General features: G+C 37.2%; 1 protein-coding gene across 2 annotated transcripts in view; it reads right to left on the bottom strand.

Moving 5' to 3' along the window:
- Positions 1-5,288: 5,288 nt before the first annotated feature.
- Positions 5,289-17,540, bottom strand: part of A1cf (APOBEC1 complementation factor) — a 64,092-nt gene continuing 51,840 nt past the window's right edge. Inside the window, exons 8-12 of one of the 2 annotated variants that reach the window (XM_048338776.1) lie at positions 15,400-15,673; positions 13,429-13,610; positions 10,210-10,346; positions 8,893-9,044; positions 5,289-5,519 (exon numbers count right to left, since the gene is read on the bottom strand). In XM_048338776.1, coding sequence (XP_048194733.1) covers positions 5,368-5,519; positions 8,893-9,044; positions 10,210-10,346; positions 13,429-13,610; positions 15,400-15,673 — 897 coding nt within the window. In that variant the 3' untranslated portion in view covers positions 5,289-5,367. Of the gene's footprint in view, positions 5,520-8,892; positions 9,045-10,209; positions 10,347-13,428; positions 13,635-15,399; positions 15,674-17,540 lie in introns of both variants that reach the window. The other variant, XM_048338775.1, reaches the window with a different exon arrangement.

Below are 17,540 nucleotides of genomic sequence, written 5' to 3' on the forward strand. Positions count from 1 at the left end.
GTTTGAATACCAGGAGATTGGGAGTTGTAACTGAAATTCTCCCCATTATACTCCTATTTTCAAGAAGTGATAATAATTCAAGAAAGTCTAACATAAATCATTAGCTTCCTTTTAGTTGGTAAAAGGCAGGGCGAAGGAGAGTCATTATTGAAACATGTCTACTGTGTACCAAGTCCAGTACTAGATGAACTTTTGTGCCTTACTTCATTTAATCCTCAATTTTTTCCAGTGGTATAGGTATTGGTGGCACTGCTATGTTTGCCTTCAATATTTACCCTTCTATCCCTTCATAGTAAAATCATGTTTGTGCCTGCGTAGATGAAAACTACATTTCCCATCAACTCTTGTAGGGGGTTGTGGCCATACACTTTTTCTGGCCAGTGTGATATAAGCAATAGTCTTGTGCTGTTTCTAGTAACTCTTGTTCAGGGTAGATAGTAGGTATTCTTTCCTCTTTATTTTGTCTCCATCCTCTACTTGGAATGCAAATCTTAGATCATGATGGTGAAACTGCATACATGAAGTAGAAGAAAGGAATCTATGTTTAAGGCATGAGGAGCTTGACACCAGACCACATTCCCTTTTCAAGCCTTTGAGGTTAAACTTCTGCTATTAGGAGGGTACTGCTATTACCATCCAAACCTAGTTCTAGTTTGTGAGAATTCAATACCTAGAAATAGAATGCTTGTATGAAACAGACACCAAAATATTCAGTTTTCTCTTAGTACAGGGTTGGCCAACATTTGCTATAAAGGGCCAGATAGTAAATAGTTTCGGCTTTCAGGCCCTATATAGTTATATAGCTATAGTTTCTTCCTTCCTATTTTTTTTTTTTTTTTTTTTTTTGCCAGTCCTGCGCCTTGGACTCAGGGCCTGAGCACCTTCCCTGGCTTCTTCCCGCTCAAGGCTAGCACTCTGCCACCTGAGCCACAGCGCCCCTTCTGGACGTTTTCCATATATGTGGTGCTGGGGAATTGAACCCAGAGCTTCATGTGTAGGAGGCAAGCGCTCTTGTCACTAGGCCATATTCCCAGTCCCCTTCTTCTTCTTTTTTTTTTTTAATACTTATTTATTGTCAAAGTGATGTACAGAGAGGTTACAGTTTCATATGTTAGGCCTTGGGTACATTTCTTGTACTGTTTGTTACCTCCTCCCTCATATTCCCCTCCCCCTTTCCTTCTCTCTCCCATGAGTTGTTCAGTTGGTTTACACCAAATGGTTTTGCAAGTATTGCTTTTGGAGTCATTTGTTTTTTTATCCTTTGTCTCTCAATTTTAAAACCTTTAAGAAATGTAAAAAAAATTCTTAGCCAATCTCTGTATAAACACCATAGAGACTTTTAGCTCTAGTATCAACAAAAGAAGATTTGGTCTTGGAGGCATGTTTGCCATTGCTGATTGTTCTTGTACTCTAAGGATAAGGAGATGCTCTCAAATGTGGGCTGCAGGGAACATGTGGTTTCTGGAGTCCTGCTTTCTCCTTCTATTCACTTTTGGAGTAGTTCTTTTGTTTTCTCTAGTTTTCCTTATTGATTGGAAGGTAAATCACTTCATTAAGAAAATTTACATTTACTCTCAGAAAAATTGGGAATATAGTCATCAAAATCAGATTGCAATTTTGGATTATTAATATTTGGATATATGTAATATATATATTCCAAAAAAACAACGTAGAATTTAGGAAAGAAAAAAAGTAGTAACACACATTGCTCATTTCTAAAACTTTATTGTGGTGCTAGGAAATTCAATTAAAACCATTTCATCATCCTGGAATTATTCAATATTACATTTCTCTTTTCATGTGATTTGTGATTTTAAGGTGTCTATGTCTTCCAAAACAATGATTATTTTCCTAAAAAGTGAATGGTATGATTTTACTTAATATAGTTAGTCACAGAATTCTATAAAACTGTGTACACAAAGTACAAAAATTAGTGTGGTATGCACACTTTAATACTGCTTTTATCTCTTTCTTTTGGCACTTTAGCTAATGTCATATAAATAATAATAATAAAAAGGAAAAGAAGTAAGATTGTTTAACATCTGGAAATTAGAAATTTCTTTCTCTGACAGCTTGTTTTTTATTAAGAGATAAAGGCTAAAAGTATCTTTATTGCAGTTAGAAAAATAGGGGAAAAGAATTCTATGAAGTAGTAGACATAAAACTACAAACTACATTTACTATTCAAACTGGCGATAATGATGGTTGTTTTAAATAGATATATTTGTGAAGGTCTCTTGGAATTACAATAGAAAATGGTGAGTTTCCAAGCAAAATTGTACACAGGCAGCAAACCATGCATATACTGTGTTGATTGCAACACAGTACAAGTATGGATTACAGCTTGTTGATTAGACTTCTGAGTTTTATAAACACAAGTATAATTAGACAACAGAAATAGTTAATGTTCTCAAGTAAAGGGAAAGCTTGGTACGTGCTTATTCACATTGCAGAACAGTATGTAAATTCATCAAAACTTCTTCAGGTTCTCTAAATAAACCTCTCTTTCCCTCTTCTATTTTTGCAAAGTTATTCTATTTCTCTGGGGGAATGAACTTGAAAATTTGTTTTACTTAAATGACAATAATAGGTCAAGTGTTAAATTCATCTAAGAAAAAAAGACTGTACCAACTCAGAGTTTGGCAGTCGCAGTGGAAAATTACAGTTTAGGATGGAGTTGATTTATTTTTGGGATTCTGACCAAGTGGCAAAACCTAGCAGCTGATTCAATTATATTTAGGTTTGAAAAATGCGGAATGGACCACTAGATTGTCTGCCTCAAGGAGGAGAGAAATAGGAAATATATGCATTTGTATTCAGTTTCTGGCATAAAACTATGTGCATAGTAAACATAGCCCACTAACATATTCTGTGAAGAATAAGTTGGTGATTGGATGTTTAAGTCTTCATATTAGTGAAGAGAATAAGGAAGAACAAAAATGCTATGAAATTGAAAAAGTCAATATTATTTCCATTAAAAATAATAAGTTCAAGCCAGGCACCAATGGATTATGCCTGTAACCTTAGCTACTCCTTCCTTCCATTTTGCATTAACTGAGCATAATGAATGCCTTTTGCCATTTGTTTTCAAAGGTTCTACAGGAAATAGAAACTTTTGTTCTTGGAATTTGAAATGTTTTTGAAAGCTGATTAGAAATTTGCCTGTCCCAAAGGAAATTTGCTTTGTCCATGTAGTTACTCTCCTTGGGAATAAAAGCAGGTTTGGAGACACGGGTGTCAATTTGGATGTAAGAATTACTTTAGGAGCCATTTATTTTTACTTTCTCATTTTAAAGTCTGGCTCAAGTTTGAAGGCAAAATGAATTATATTCAATTTCATACGATTTATGAGTGACTACATATAAAATATGATTTGACTATTTGTTTTAACTCTGGAAGTTGTCAATGCAATTTCTATTTCATTAAAGTGAAAAAAAACTAAGAGACAGTGACAAAATATTAGTTTCTAAACTTAGTGGCACATTGAAATACTGATGCCAGGTACCTGCTCCAAAACATTCTGATGTAATCGGTGTAAGGTGTGAGCTTGACTTTAGCAAATTTAACACCTCTGTAGGCACTTCTAGTGTGCAGCCAACTTTGAGAACCATTGTCTTCCAAACTGTGAAGCAATGAATGAGAAACTCAAAGCATCATCCTCCAGAATGTCAATTCTGTGCTTGGTCCTTTCGATGTCTGAATGAAATTGATCAAATATTGACCAGAATTTAGCCTGCAGATTTTGGTGACCAAGTTCCATCAAAAGATTGACAGAACTTTCTGGACCTTTGTATTTGTTTTCCTGAATTCTGAAGAATTTCATAAGAGTCTGAGATTTTCTTTTTTTTATGGAAATTTTTGTTTTCTACATCTTCAACCATTCATGGGGCTGGAGGAAGAACAACATGGCATTTGTATTGGACTTTGCACATTAAAGTGTTTTGAACAAAGCAATCCTTTACAAATATGCACACTGGGAATGTCATTTCTGGTTTGCAGCACCCCCCTGTCAGAAAAGCACCAAGATTCTAGAAGTTTTAGACAAATATACTCACTGAGGGTCCAAACAGTTTGCAATGTGCAGTGAGGAATGGAAGATTTTCCTGTGATGCTTTCACAGAAAACATCAGCTATGGTAGAGCTAGTTTTGCTTATTGGAAGAAAGTGCAAGGAGGGGAAGGTAAGAGATTATTGACAGATTTAAAATAAATGTATCAGAGAATTCAAGGTTAGCCTTGAGTTAATATAACTGTCTGGAGCTTGGTGGCATACGCCTGTAATCCCAGCACTCAGGAGGGACAGGCGGGAAGGTGACCAGTTTGACACTAGCCTGGACTACATACCAAAAACTCTGTCAAAAAAATAAAAGCAAAGCAAAACAATAACCTCCTAAATTAAAACAATGGAGGTAGCTTACCTACCTCCTCCAACATTACCTCTCTCTTTCAAATAATTCTCAACCAATTTGTTGAATAGGAAAGAAAAATCACAAGGGAGTTTCTGTAGATCTTTACTTTTTTCATATTAGAATGAAGTGAAATGAGTCCGAGTTGAAAGTCAGTATTAACAAGCCAAAATTTTAAATGAGAAAAAAGTCATTCCTCATTTTGGCACTGTTGGTTAGCATAGGTTTTATAAGAGTCCTGGGGTTGTGTAGAATTTCCAGGTAAAAGTAGGTATGGGATAATGAGTGGAAAAAAACATGGGCTTGGATTTCTTTTAAACTGATCAATTTCTAGGAAGCTCCCAGGGGCTGCAGGGGACAGGAAAATCCTCACTGATGATAGATGGATTAGATGGAACGTTTAGGCTGAAGTGAAGATGAATTCATAGTCTTGGACAGTTTTTATGAAGTTGGGCCTGTAGTCATGTCACCGCAACAGTGGGCAATGGTGAAATATCTTCTTAACTTCATTTCCTCTTTGTGGTTTTGTAAATCACAAAGAAGCTGGGAGTCAACGGTTGAGTCTAGAGTTTATTTGGCTGCCCCATGGTGTTCCTGGCTGCCCAGACCTACTCAGAACCACCTTTGGCCTGCTAAGACCTCTTCCCATACTGTCATGGTATGTAAACACACTCCCAGGATATTCAGGAACCTTGGAAGAACAATGTTTTTTTTTTGTTGTTGTTGTTGTTGTTTGTTTATTTTTCGGTTAATGGCTCTTCAGTTTTCTGTTGACTGAAAGATTTCTTAATGTTTGATTTCATTGAGAAATAACATTCACAGGTCTTGATCCTACTATTAGTCTTAAGTCACGCAGTCTCAGGCAAGGCATGATTTGGGAACATTAGGGCACTGAGTTTGAGGTTTATTTCTTCTATACATAGTGCTGTGTGTCTTACTGTTAAAGTAAAAGAAAGATATCTTCAGAAGGCTCCATATCCATCCCCCCGGGCAGTCACTGCAAATGTCGGGTAGACCTCATACGTTGTGTAAGCTGAGAGGTCTTGTCCCAGGGTCACTGCTTGCTTGAGTTGGGCCGTGGACATGGGTGCAGTTGCATTGGGAACAGCATATCCTAGAGGAACAGAGGATACTTCATGAAAGAGATTTGGATTGGCTCAGCTTTGCCATATTTTCTTCTTTGAACATATGACTCAAAGCTACAAACGGTCCCTAAGCTGTAGAAGGTGTTCTCAGGAGCTGTGAGAGGTAGCTTTAAGGCTGTCTAAATGGCATTTGAAAGGTCCTAGAAGAGTCATCCTCAGAGTGGAAACTACCTGTGTCAGAGTCACTTCACACTTGTAAAATTAGACATTGAGGTCCAAGAGAAAGAAACATAACTGTGTGCTGAGTAACGGGAGGGAATGTACAATATAGGACTTTATCAGATGATCTGAGAACTTAGGAAGGAGGACAGGCCATTGAACGGTTGGCATGGCCTGGTAGAGGAGAGGCCATACCTGTGTAAAATCCCACACCTGTCCTTAAAGTCACCCATCTGCCTAAATCAACCACTGAAAACCATTGCCTTCACCCAAGAAGGATGAGTAGAAACAGAGTAGATTAGCAGGAGAAATACTGGAAGTCTATGTCTATTTCAACATAATAACATAAAACCACCTACTCTGTCCATGCTCAGACTAATTCTCAACTCATCATCAAGCTTTTCTTGATATGCACAGAAGTTTTGTTGCTGGACTTCCCTCTCAGAGAGCTAATGGATCTGACTGATAAATACCTCACTTGTGTGCTGTCATGTGAGCATTGTATCTACTTGTAAAGAATGGCTACTCTCTAAAGCAATATCAATTTGTTAATGTTTTAGACCAAACCTTGGTATTTCTGAGGTGCTCCCCAACCTATGAAAGATAGTATGAAAAAGAGACAGGCATACTGAAGGAATAAATGACAATAGGATGGGTTTATGTGTGGTGGTGGAAGTCGACCCAACTCCAGACACATTAATTTTCTTTTGTTCTGGTGGCTATTCAGGAAATGGCAGCAGGAAACTAGTTGGACTCTGTTTTAAAACTTGACTTCATGCTAGTGGTGCTAATGAGTAAGTAAAGTTCAGTGCATTTCCCTTAGGATATGAGAACTGAGTTCATTAATTCCATCATTTGGAAAAGTAAACAAATAAGATGAGTGTGTGTGTTGAGTGTGTGTGTGTGTGTGTGTATGTGTGTGTGTGTGTAGCCCAAATCTTAATTTTAGAAATCATTACATTTTCTTTTTTAATTGGTGACTGTTATAAGGACAAGAGTGTTTGTGTTCCAATTTCTTTCCCAAAAGCCTGTTATTCTTTGTGTGATTCTATCACAGTGAGGAGAGGCTCTCAAATTCATAAGCGTTCATTCCTAAGAAACATTTCATGCCCTGAATATTTTTAACTTTTTACTGGAGCCAATAGAAAAGAGGATAAGATTGTAAAAGTCTTGGGGAAACACAAATGTCCCCCAGCATGAAAATAAACTTGAAAATTCTCTTGACAGAGGTTCATTTATTTTTATGACAGTAAAATGTCCTTGGGGTGCAGCCTCCTGCAAAACAGAGGCTCCTCTTTACGACCTGAGAGGCCCTGCCTGAGTCCTGTGTAGATGATCATTTAAACACCTGTTTGCACAGAGGCTGATGGCTGGCACCAGCCAGGGAGGACGCTGCTCTCTACAGTGGCAAGTGTTGTCTTGGGAACTTGGGATTCACTACAGAGCATCTCTGAGCTCTTACAGAGAAACAAAGCTAGAGTTGAGGTCACATTTGTGTAGGAAGCCTGCACAGTTTTAGCCTCACTTACCAAAATGAGACACGTGTCAATTTTTGTTTTTGAGAAACATCAAAAGAGCTGGGTAATATTTCCAGCACGAGGGAGGCTGAAGCAGGAGGATCATGAATTTGAGGCCAGCCTGGGCTACATTGTGAGACTCCTATAACAACAACAACAACAACAACAACAACAACAACAACAAAACCCCCACAAAAATAAAGGAATAAAGTAATGAGAAGAGTCAGCCCAGGTGTTGTGAATGAGGAACATAGAATTCTTACACTTATATATGACTGATGTAAGAATGAATTAATAGGAGTGCCATACTTCTAGGTCTAGCAGAAACTCTAGTTTGGTCATATGGGGAACAGACTGACATAATGGCAAGTCAGAATGACAGATTTCTGCAAAAGAAATGAAGTTTTATTACTAAAACAGAATTGGATACTGCTAAAAGAAGTTTCTTGCCTGATCCCCTTTAATCTAAAGGAATTTTCCTTCGGTGATACTGAGATTTGAACTCAGAGCCTGTGCTTAGTAAACAGATGCGCTATCTCCTTAGCTACCCTCTGAGTTCCAAAGGATTCTTGCTTTTTTTTTTTTTTTTGGCCAGACCTGGGGCTTGGACTCAGGGCCTGAGCACTGTCCCTGGCTTCTTTTTGCTCAAGGCTAGCACTCTGCCACTTGAGCCACAGCGCCACTTCTGGCCCTTTTCTGTATATGTGGTGCTGGGGAATTGAACCCAGGGCCTCATGTATATGAGGCAAGCACTCTTGCCACTAGGCAATATCCCCAGCCCTCTTGCTTTTTTTTTTTTTAAAGTAAACAGAGTAAATTTATTTGAAGGTGAAAGGAGAGCCACAAAAGAAAGTAGGAAAAGAGTTAGCAGACTCCCCAAATGAGGAGATTTTCCTGTAATACCATGAGGAAAAGTCCCCTGGAAGATTCATTTTTAATGATTAGCATTTGTTGGGGATACATAATATATGGAGAAACCTTTTAAATCTGATCCCGCAGGTGTGTTGATCTACAGATGGATTTTCTACTAAGCAATCTACATCTGCACCAGACCAAAATGAGAGAATAACTAAGTTGAAGTCAGAGTATTCCTCTATTGATAGTGTCACTGTTTATCTGTCTCATTCATGCATACATACCACACATATACAAACACACACAAATTCTGATTGAACATTTTTCATCTACACATTCATTTCAGAAAGCAAAGTAATAAAACAGAATGAAGGTCAGAAGAGTCAGGTTGCACAAGGATGGCTTAAAAGTTAATTGACATTGCTTACATTACTAATTTTTCCCAATTGCTTTCTTCATCTGTATAATGAGCAGTAGAGTCTAACTTAACTCTTACTGGTGTCACAAGCAACACTGAGATAATTTAAAGCTTGCCGAAATCTACTAAATGAAAAAATGAAACTAAACCAATTCAGATTTGGGGGGAGAGGCTGACAAGACCATGCAGCTACTTAAAGGAGAGACAAAACCCAACTTCTGCCCTGCTCAGTTTCCCTTCTCACACTTGAATGGTTCACTCAGACCCAATTGTTTTTGGTCCACAGATGATACAAGCTGGGATTGTTGTAGGTGTAATGCCCACCCAATCTTATGAGTATGTGTTACCAAGAGAGAATGACTGCTATTTCCATCAGGACAGATTTGCCCATACCTGGGAAAACCGTAGCAGAAGTGGCAGCTGCAGCTGCAGTCCCAGGGTCCCCTCCATCAGCCGGGATACCGAGGGTTTGCAAAGTGTATTCTGCTGCATAAGTCTTTGCTTCATCCACATAGGCGCTTAGCTTTGGAGGTATGAAAGGGTAGCTGGAAAGAAGAGGCAGTCAGGTAAGCTATTTTTGTTTGGGAACTGAATCATGTGAAAACTCAAAGGAATGATTAAGCTTTTCTTTTTTTGCCGGTTGTGGGGCTTGATCTCACAGCCTAAGCCCTGTCCCTGATCTCTTTTGCTCAAGGCTAGTGCTCTACCACTTTGAGCCACAGCTCCACTTCTGGTTTTCTGGGGGGTTTTGGAGATAAAGAGTGTCATAGACTTTCCTGCCTGAGCTGGCTTTGAACCACAATCCTCAGATCTCAGCCTTCTGAGTAGCAAGGGTTACAGGTGTGAGCAACCAGTGCCTGGCTATAATTAGTTTTTTAAGATGACTGGATGATGGGATGTTTTATGTGAATATTTTTCATACTCTTTATTTAGTATGCACATAGGACCATCAGTGGTTGAAGACATTTGTAGAAAATACTTGTAACTTACTCTGTAAGATACATGTGTGACCTAATTTTTTAACTTTTATTTTCATTAGTTGTATAAAGAGGTTTAGTTCAACGTGTCAGTTTGTGAGTATGATGTCATCACTTGATCAGTGTCATCCTTTTCATCATTCTCCCCGGTCCTTCTTAACTCAATCCATCCCCTAAATGTACCTGGCTACTATAAATTGGATGTTATGACTGTATTCACCCATTATTACTCTCTCCTTTGGTCCATACCCTTTCCCCTTTACCTCACCTTCTCCCTTCATAGTACAGATTCCTACTATTCTTTTTGTTAAACTATAAGACGTTGTACAAAAGAGTTACATCATTGGATCCTTGAAGTAAAATTCAGAAAGTGATACACACTACAAGAGTGGCCTTATCCTTTGGTCCAAAACTTAGATGATAGGGGCACAGTATTATGTATAAAAATGGTAGCTTCATGTAGTTCAGCCTAAATACTACACAGATAAAGGAACTGTTTGTTTGTTTGTTTGTTCCTATTACCTTTGACCTTACCAGCTGTTCACCATTGGCTGATTATACTTTATAGTCCCTTGTCAGTACAAAGTTTGTGGACTTTAGCGGCACCCAACTATACATGGCAATGAATTTAATGACAAAGAATAGGTAATAGACTTGATCAAACACACTTAATTTATAATCAAATCTTGTCCTAAAATATTAGAGAGAATAGGAAGTTGGAGAAATTATTCACATTGCAGGATTCTGGCTAGCCAGGGCTGGAATGGTGACTTTGTATAAGAACAGTTGTCTCTGGTCTTGTCCAAGGGCAGAATGCAGCTGGTACACTGGCTGTCCCCAGTTATTCTTCTGACAAATTTCTTCTAATATCTACAAGAATTAAAAAAAAACAGAATTTTAGCCTTAAATGTCACATTTGCATAATTACTCTAGTTCTGACTTTCTAAACTCAGATCTTCAGGGTTTGAAACTAATATGAGAAGATATAAAATGCCACATGGTTGAATGACATAAAAATCAAGTTGAACTCAATTTGAACTGCATCAAATGTGATAGCTATTAGTTCATAAAATTATTTTCACACCTTTTAATCTAATACTGGTTTAGTTTAGTCCATTTGTTGTGTTTTTTTAACTAAGAGCTGAATCCTGTGATTTGTTTATGTGGGGTTTTTTCCATTAAAAAATTTGGTGCTGTGGTTCTGGGTGGATGGGTTTACTAATTACTGCCTCCGGACCTCTATTTTTAATGGCTTAGAGAATACATAACCTAAAAACATATTCTTATTTTATGTCAATTGTCATTTTTAACTTCATACTTTCAAAAAATATGTTCAGAGATTTTTCTGGGATAGTATTTATTAATGAGCATGAATTGAGAGGTATTGATAGAAAATGTTTATATTAGCTTGATAACATCATTTCTGGCTATATTTAATTTTTTTAGTATCTAAATTAATTTTTTCTAAAGGCTTCTATTTTCTCGATCTTACACTCGGTTTAGGTGGCCCAGAGGTCCTTCACTCTGCGGAGTCAGTACAGGGAACCAAACAGGGCAAAAGTCTGGGAAAACAATCTGTGAGACAAGGTGGCAGGGGTTTCTGTGCAACTTTATCTCAATCCTTCTAACACCAAATTCAGGAGCATGGCAGGGCATGGCAGTTTCTAGTATGTTAAGTTGTACATTGCTCTTATTTTCTCTATTAACCATTTTTTTCTGAATAATTACTTATTTATTGTCAAAGTGATATACAGAGGGGTTACAGTTTCATACGTAAGGCAGTGGGTACATTTCTTGTACAATTTGTTACCACCTCCCTCATTTCCCCCTACCTCCTCCCCCTTTTCCTCTCCCCCCATGAGTTGTTCAGTTGGTTTACACCAAATGGTTTTGTAAGTATTGCTTTTGGAGTCATTTGTCTTTTTATCCTCATTAGTTATCTACAAAGCAATTAAAGAAGAGTTGCTTTTTCTGGGAGATAGGTTGCTGGTCTGTTTAACTCAGGTGAGCCAAGGCCAAGATCACTGGAACTGCTGGTAGGGCAGAATGGAGGTACTTGTGCCTCTGCTCTCCTTTCTGAGTAGATGTTCATAACTCTGCAACACAGCTTGTCAGGCTTCATCTGGGTTGGTTATGAGTAGCCTGGAATTCAATTGCTCAACTATATTTATAAAAATTCAGAGAGAATTAATGAAAGATTTCATTCAGCAAAAGAAATGATTCTTTACAGACCAATAGCAAGAAGGATCAATTTCTGAGTTCAAGGTACAGAAGACTTTGTTCATGTTATGGAATTTAGAAACCCTCAGAATTATATACAGAATTTATGATTTTTATTGTTTAAATTTTGCTTCAAAGACTTCTAGCTGTCTCAGTTCTTGTCTCTAATTTTTTTTTTGGTGGTACTGGGCTTTGAAGCTAGGATTTTATGTTTGCTCAGCTGGTATTCTACCATTTGAGCCATGCCTCCAGTCTGTCTTTCAGCTGGTTATTTTTGAGTCTCATGGAACTTTTTGCCAGGACTGATTTTTGAGTCACAGTTCTAAAGACTTCAGTTACCTGAGTAACTAGGATTACAGGTGTGAACCACCAGAGCTCAGCTTGTCTTAGAATTTTTAATTAAAGAAATTAATTAGCTCATCATTTTGGGTTTTGACCTTACACTACTTGTATACTTTCTGAGCTCCATCACAGCTGTGAGCTGGTTTCATTATAATTATGTGTCAGGATTACCCTACTGGATTGACACAGTATTATTGCTGTTGTTATTATTGTTGTTACTATAATTATTATTCTGTGTGTGTATGTGGTACAAGTTTGATAGGGTCTCATACTTGATAGGTGAATGCTGCCATATGATTTTTTGGCAAGAATTTTGTCATATTCTCTTTTCCATCTCTAGTACCTAGTAAAATACCTGACACATAAACAGAAATCCAATAAATATTTTTAAGACAAATTACTTCCTTATATTTCTGTGATATGCATTCTTTTTATTTTTTGGTTTGAGTAAGATTAGCAGGAACCTTCAATGAACTAATTTATGTGTAAAAGAAATAATATGCACATACACAAACCTGATCTCAATGTTTAGACAACCATGTCTTCTTGGTTGCAAGCATAAGGGTAACTTCCTTAAAATTTACTCTTGTGCCTTTGGCAGAAGAGTAAGGAAGCTTCTCTCACAGCACACAAATGACTCTAGACTCTAGTCATCCAGCCAAAGTGGAATTTTCAGAGACATCACCCTAGCAGGGACTATCCTCAGGGTTAGCATGGATTCCATCTTGTTTTATTTCCAAACCTGATACCCAGTTTCCATACTGGAACAACATTCATAGCTTTTAATTTTCTACTAATAAAAGCCACAGAATTGTGCAGAAACATGGAAAATTAGGACTATTAAATAAAAGCCATCTAAAAAATGATCATGATGCCGAATTATGAGCATTAAAGAAGACTTAATTTGATGTGATTTATGGCTCAAACAGTTAAAGGTCACCTGGATACCATGAAGAAACTTTCTGTAAGTACAGTGTTTCCAAGAGAAAATGTCCTTGATAGTCTCTATAGGGTTCCCTGCCATTAGTACTTTATTTACCAACCCACCTAAATCAATAGGCATTTATTCTGAGCTAGACCCTACCACATTTTATTTTCACTTAAGATATTGATTGACAGTCCTTAATAGTCTTGGCATTAGTAGTTCTTTGTATTTTAGCGAAAGAGTAATGTTTTAAATTTTATGGTTGAAAAAACAAGAAAGTACTTATAATGGAATACTGGCATCTCCTGATCAGTATTCCCACTGCGTTGATCATCCACTTTATCTATTAACAAAACAAGATCAAACAGTAGTCCAAGTAAATATCTGATCAATGCATTTGTTGAGAGATGAAGGATAGTCACTGACTCAACTTAAAACACCTGTCTTTGGAAGGATATTACTTACCTGGGGAGCAAGTTTAATTCCTTGGGGTTTTAAAGTGACAGGATTCATTGGAGTGAGCTCCATCCCAGGTAAGAGATCATAGAGTTTGTCTTCTCTCTTGTCTCCTTTGACCTGGTATCCACGCCCCAGGCCTGTGTATGCCAAATAACCACGGCCGCCCAGTCCTCTCACTCCCGCAGCCCCTACAGGTACATTCATGTAAATTTCTAGGAATGTAAGAAGGCATTAAACTGAATCAAACCACCAGAAAATCACCCTGAATCTTACTGTAATGGAAAAGTTAGCCCACATCACATTGATTACTGTCCTGAAGATGGGTAGAAAACTTCTAGGATTGTAATGTAATAAAACTCAATAGAAAGTAAGGCTCACCACATGCATATCTCCCTTTGAAGGAAACTATTTGTGGAAGAGAGCAATACCATCAACAAATTTATAAGCACACAAGAAATTTGAGAAATTTTACAATGTATTTCTCCAGTTAAACTTTGGTTACTATTTTTCTTTAGGTGATTAAAAATTGGGACTATACTTACTGATACATCCCAGCATCATAGGAAGACTTGTATGGCAATCAGTCTTACATAGAGACTACGAAATAAAAAATGAAATCTAACTTCTCCAATTATTGTACCACTTATGACTTGCCAACATTTGGAAAGCATGTTTTAAAGTTCACCACCCACTTTTATAGTGTCAATGTGAGGCTTACATTTCCATTGTGTTTCATACATAGATTCCTTTTGATTTGTGTTTTGCCATATAACTACTTTGATTTCCTATTTGTAGCAAAAAGAGATAAAAATTAAATTGATTACCCTTTATCCATGAATATTATTCATTGATTTTTTTGCTTGTATTACATATTCTTATTTCCCTTTGAGTGTGCTTTTCTTTTTCTACATCACAACTGGTTGACAATTTATGTTAACTATATAGATTGATTAATGACATATTTTAGGTATATGTTAATAATGGTTCAATAATAGCAATTATGATCATATATGTAAATTGTTCTGAGGGAAATCCTGATGATTTTTTGCACACTTGGCAGGAGTGATTGTATTCTGAGTATAGGATTTTCAAAGCTATTGAGGAGCAGAGGTCCTATGAGGATTAATTCAGTTCTCCTGAAAAATAGAAAACACAGTGAGATCATTCTTTCCACAGTCATCTGAATGTGTCTCTTTGCTTCTAAGTGAAACTCAATAGCAGATTTAAATACATTGTTTGTTGACATTGTCCAGATTGTTGTTATATTTGGAAAATAGGATCAGGATCCTGATACCATCGGGGACATTCTAGAACAACCACACTGAAGACACTATAAGGCAGACACAAACTGTGTTTTTAGAAATAAAAATATGATCCTTATCTTTATACTGCTTAAAGAAACTGGTATTGGAAAAATGCATGGATACTGAGAATTTTTATAGAAAAGGGGAGGAGCAGAAAAAGTAGACATATTTTGGGGGAAGTCAGATAAGAATATTTCATGTTAGGTTATGTTGATGATGATTTGTGACTTTAATATACAGAGGTTACAGAGACACTATTACATGTATATATGCCTTAAAATTCTTTTACAATTTGAAGTACTCTCCATTGGCTCATATTACTCTCCCTTCGAAGTTGTGCCAAGAATAGTGTATTACTATGTGACAGTCATAGAATAATTAGGAAGAAGCTATTGATTATAGAACTCAGTTTTAGCTTGTACAAATCTCATGGGCCTATGCAAAAATCAGATTTTTAGGCTCATTTGCTTATGTTCTGACCAAGTTTTTTCAATAACCAGTTGTAATGTGAAAAAAAGGAGCCTCCTGTGGAGTGAGAGCTATTGATATATTTGATTTTCAGTATAAAATTTTCTACTCTTTTTTTCTCCCAGTGCACCCATATAATGTGTTTAAAACTATAAATCATTTGGGATTTTGGCATCACTCTTAGGGAAGAGCTGACTGGTGTTACCTCTGACAGAAGGGGCTCGGATTATGGTCCTATTGTTGAGGTGGCCTTTGTTGGCTGGAAAATGAAGACCGGGAATTGCTGCGTAGGCCTGGGGGGCATAGAAGACAGGTGCTCCAAGGTAGGTTGTGGTAGGATCATAAACATGGCCCAAAGAGTATGTATATTCTCCTTGTAGCATGGTTCCCCTTCCACCAGTGCCTCGGGTGTATCTCACATAACTGTCCTTGTCTACTGGCTTGGCTAGGGTCACTTCAATGGGGGAACCATCCAGCACCTGTCATAGAGAGCAAGAAAAGAGATACAAGAGGATATTTAGACACTGTCATTGGTCTGAGTCCTAGTCACCTGTCTGTTTCTAAGTGTCAGACTATTTTCAGTATGACTTTCAGTCATTAAGTTCTTATCTCTCCTGAGATTGATATTTGTATGTTGGTTGATTTTTCGTTGTGTGAATTGTTTTGGTGAGTCACATAAGATGCCCACAGGTTTGACAATGACACATTGGCTCCTTACCATTGATATATTGGTTATGAATTTATAGTCTAGATATAACTACTGAGACAGGAATGTAGTACTGGTTTCTATCCTATGATGTATATTTCAAATTATGCAGTTATAGAATGACAAGATAATTTAAGATAATTATGGGTGGAATATAAATTCCATTGAATAGCGCAATAAAATGAAGGTGAAGGAAACTAATACTAGAACTCTTTCAATTTTTAACATCATCATGTAATAGCCCAATTGGGTCTTTCTGGTTGACATGCAGATAAGAATCTTGCTTATTAAAGCAGCTACACAATAGGTAAATTGTCACTGGGAAAGGAGAGATAGCTAGTTAGGGCTTTCTTATAGAAGAAATCTATGAAGCTATTACATTATCTTCTGAAGGTACTTCTGAAGTAAACTTTTAATCTGCTGAGCAGTTGGGAATGAAGAATGGAGGGACTGAAGTATGGAGTGGAAGCTGAATTGAAGATTCTCATTTCAAGCACTACTTAAGATATATCCATAAGTAGTAGAGTAGTTTTAGAGTAGTTTTCTCTGACACAAGTTTGTGAAATTGCAACTTTGTGTGCAAGCAAAGATAACAGCTGTGTAGATCTCTATGTGCAACTAACTACTTTACTCTGTTTTTTGTTTGTTGCCAGTCCTGGGGCTTGAACTCAGGGCCTGAGCACTGTCCCTGGCTTCTTTTTGCTCAAGGCTAGCACTCTATCACTCTAGCCACAGCACCACTTCTGGCCTTTTCTGTATATGTGGTGCTGAGGAATCAAACCCAGGGCTTCATGTATATGAGGCAAGCACTCTACCACTAGGCCATATTCCCAGCTCTTTACTCTGTTACAAGCAACAAAAATGGTTCACAAAAGTTCTTGACAAACTGATGTATTATCTCACTAAAAAGATGGTACTAAGACTCTGTTTCCAACTGACCAGTAAAATGCTTGTCAGGAGTCATGGCTCAGGTAGTAGAGCACTAGTTGTGAACAAGAAAACCAAGCAAGCATTCTCACATATATATATATGTTGAAATTACAAATGTATGTTTAGCCATATTTTCTCTGTCTACTTATCTACCCTTCTCCTTGACCATCTTTTTACACCAACAACACATGTACCAGCTTCCTGGTGTTCATTTGGCTAAACTGTAAGTTAGTTGTTTAAAGGGGTTGCACCACTGAAATCCTCCCATGCATATACCATACATACTTTAGTTACTTTGTGTGTGTGTGTGTATGTGTGTGTGTGTGTGTTTGTTCATATAACTCTGTATTGCCCTGAACACTTTGTGTGGCTTTTGACTTTTTTGCAGTGCAGCTAGTACAAACTGTGCTGTCATGTATAAAATATCCACAAAAAGTTGATGGCTTAGCATAACAAGAGAGTATAAAATACCTCAATGATATTCTTACACTCATTACATGTTCAACATGTAATAATACTTGCATATCTAAGATTAAACTCGAGGTAGATTATGAGTGAAAGTAAGGGTGTATATGGGAAATCATTGTACTTCCAAATCATTTTTGTATAAGTGTAATAGTGTTCTGAATTGGTTAGTTTTTCGTTGCAATAATGAAATGCATGAGATTGGGTAATTTTTATAAAGAAAATAATAGAAAACCAACCAAGAA

The sequence above is a fragment of the Perognathus longimembris genome, chromosome 2 (assembly GCF_023159225.1).
Source record: "Perognathus longimembris pacificus isolate PPM17 chromosome 2, ASM2315922v1, whole genome shotgun sequence".
NCBI lineage: Eukaryota > Metazoa > Chordata > Mammalia > Rodentia > Heteromyidae > Perognathus > Perognathus longimembris.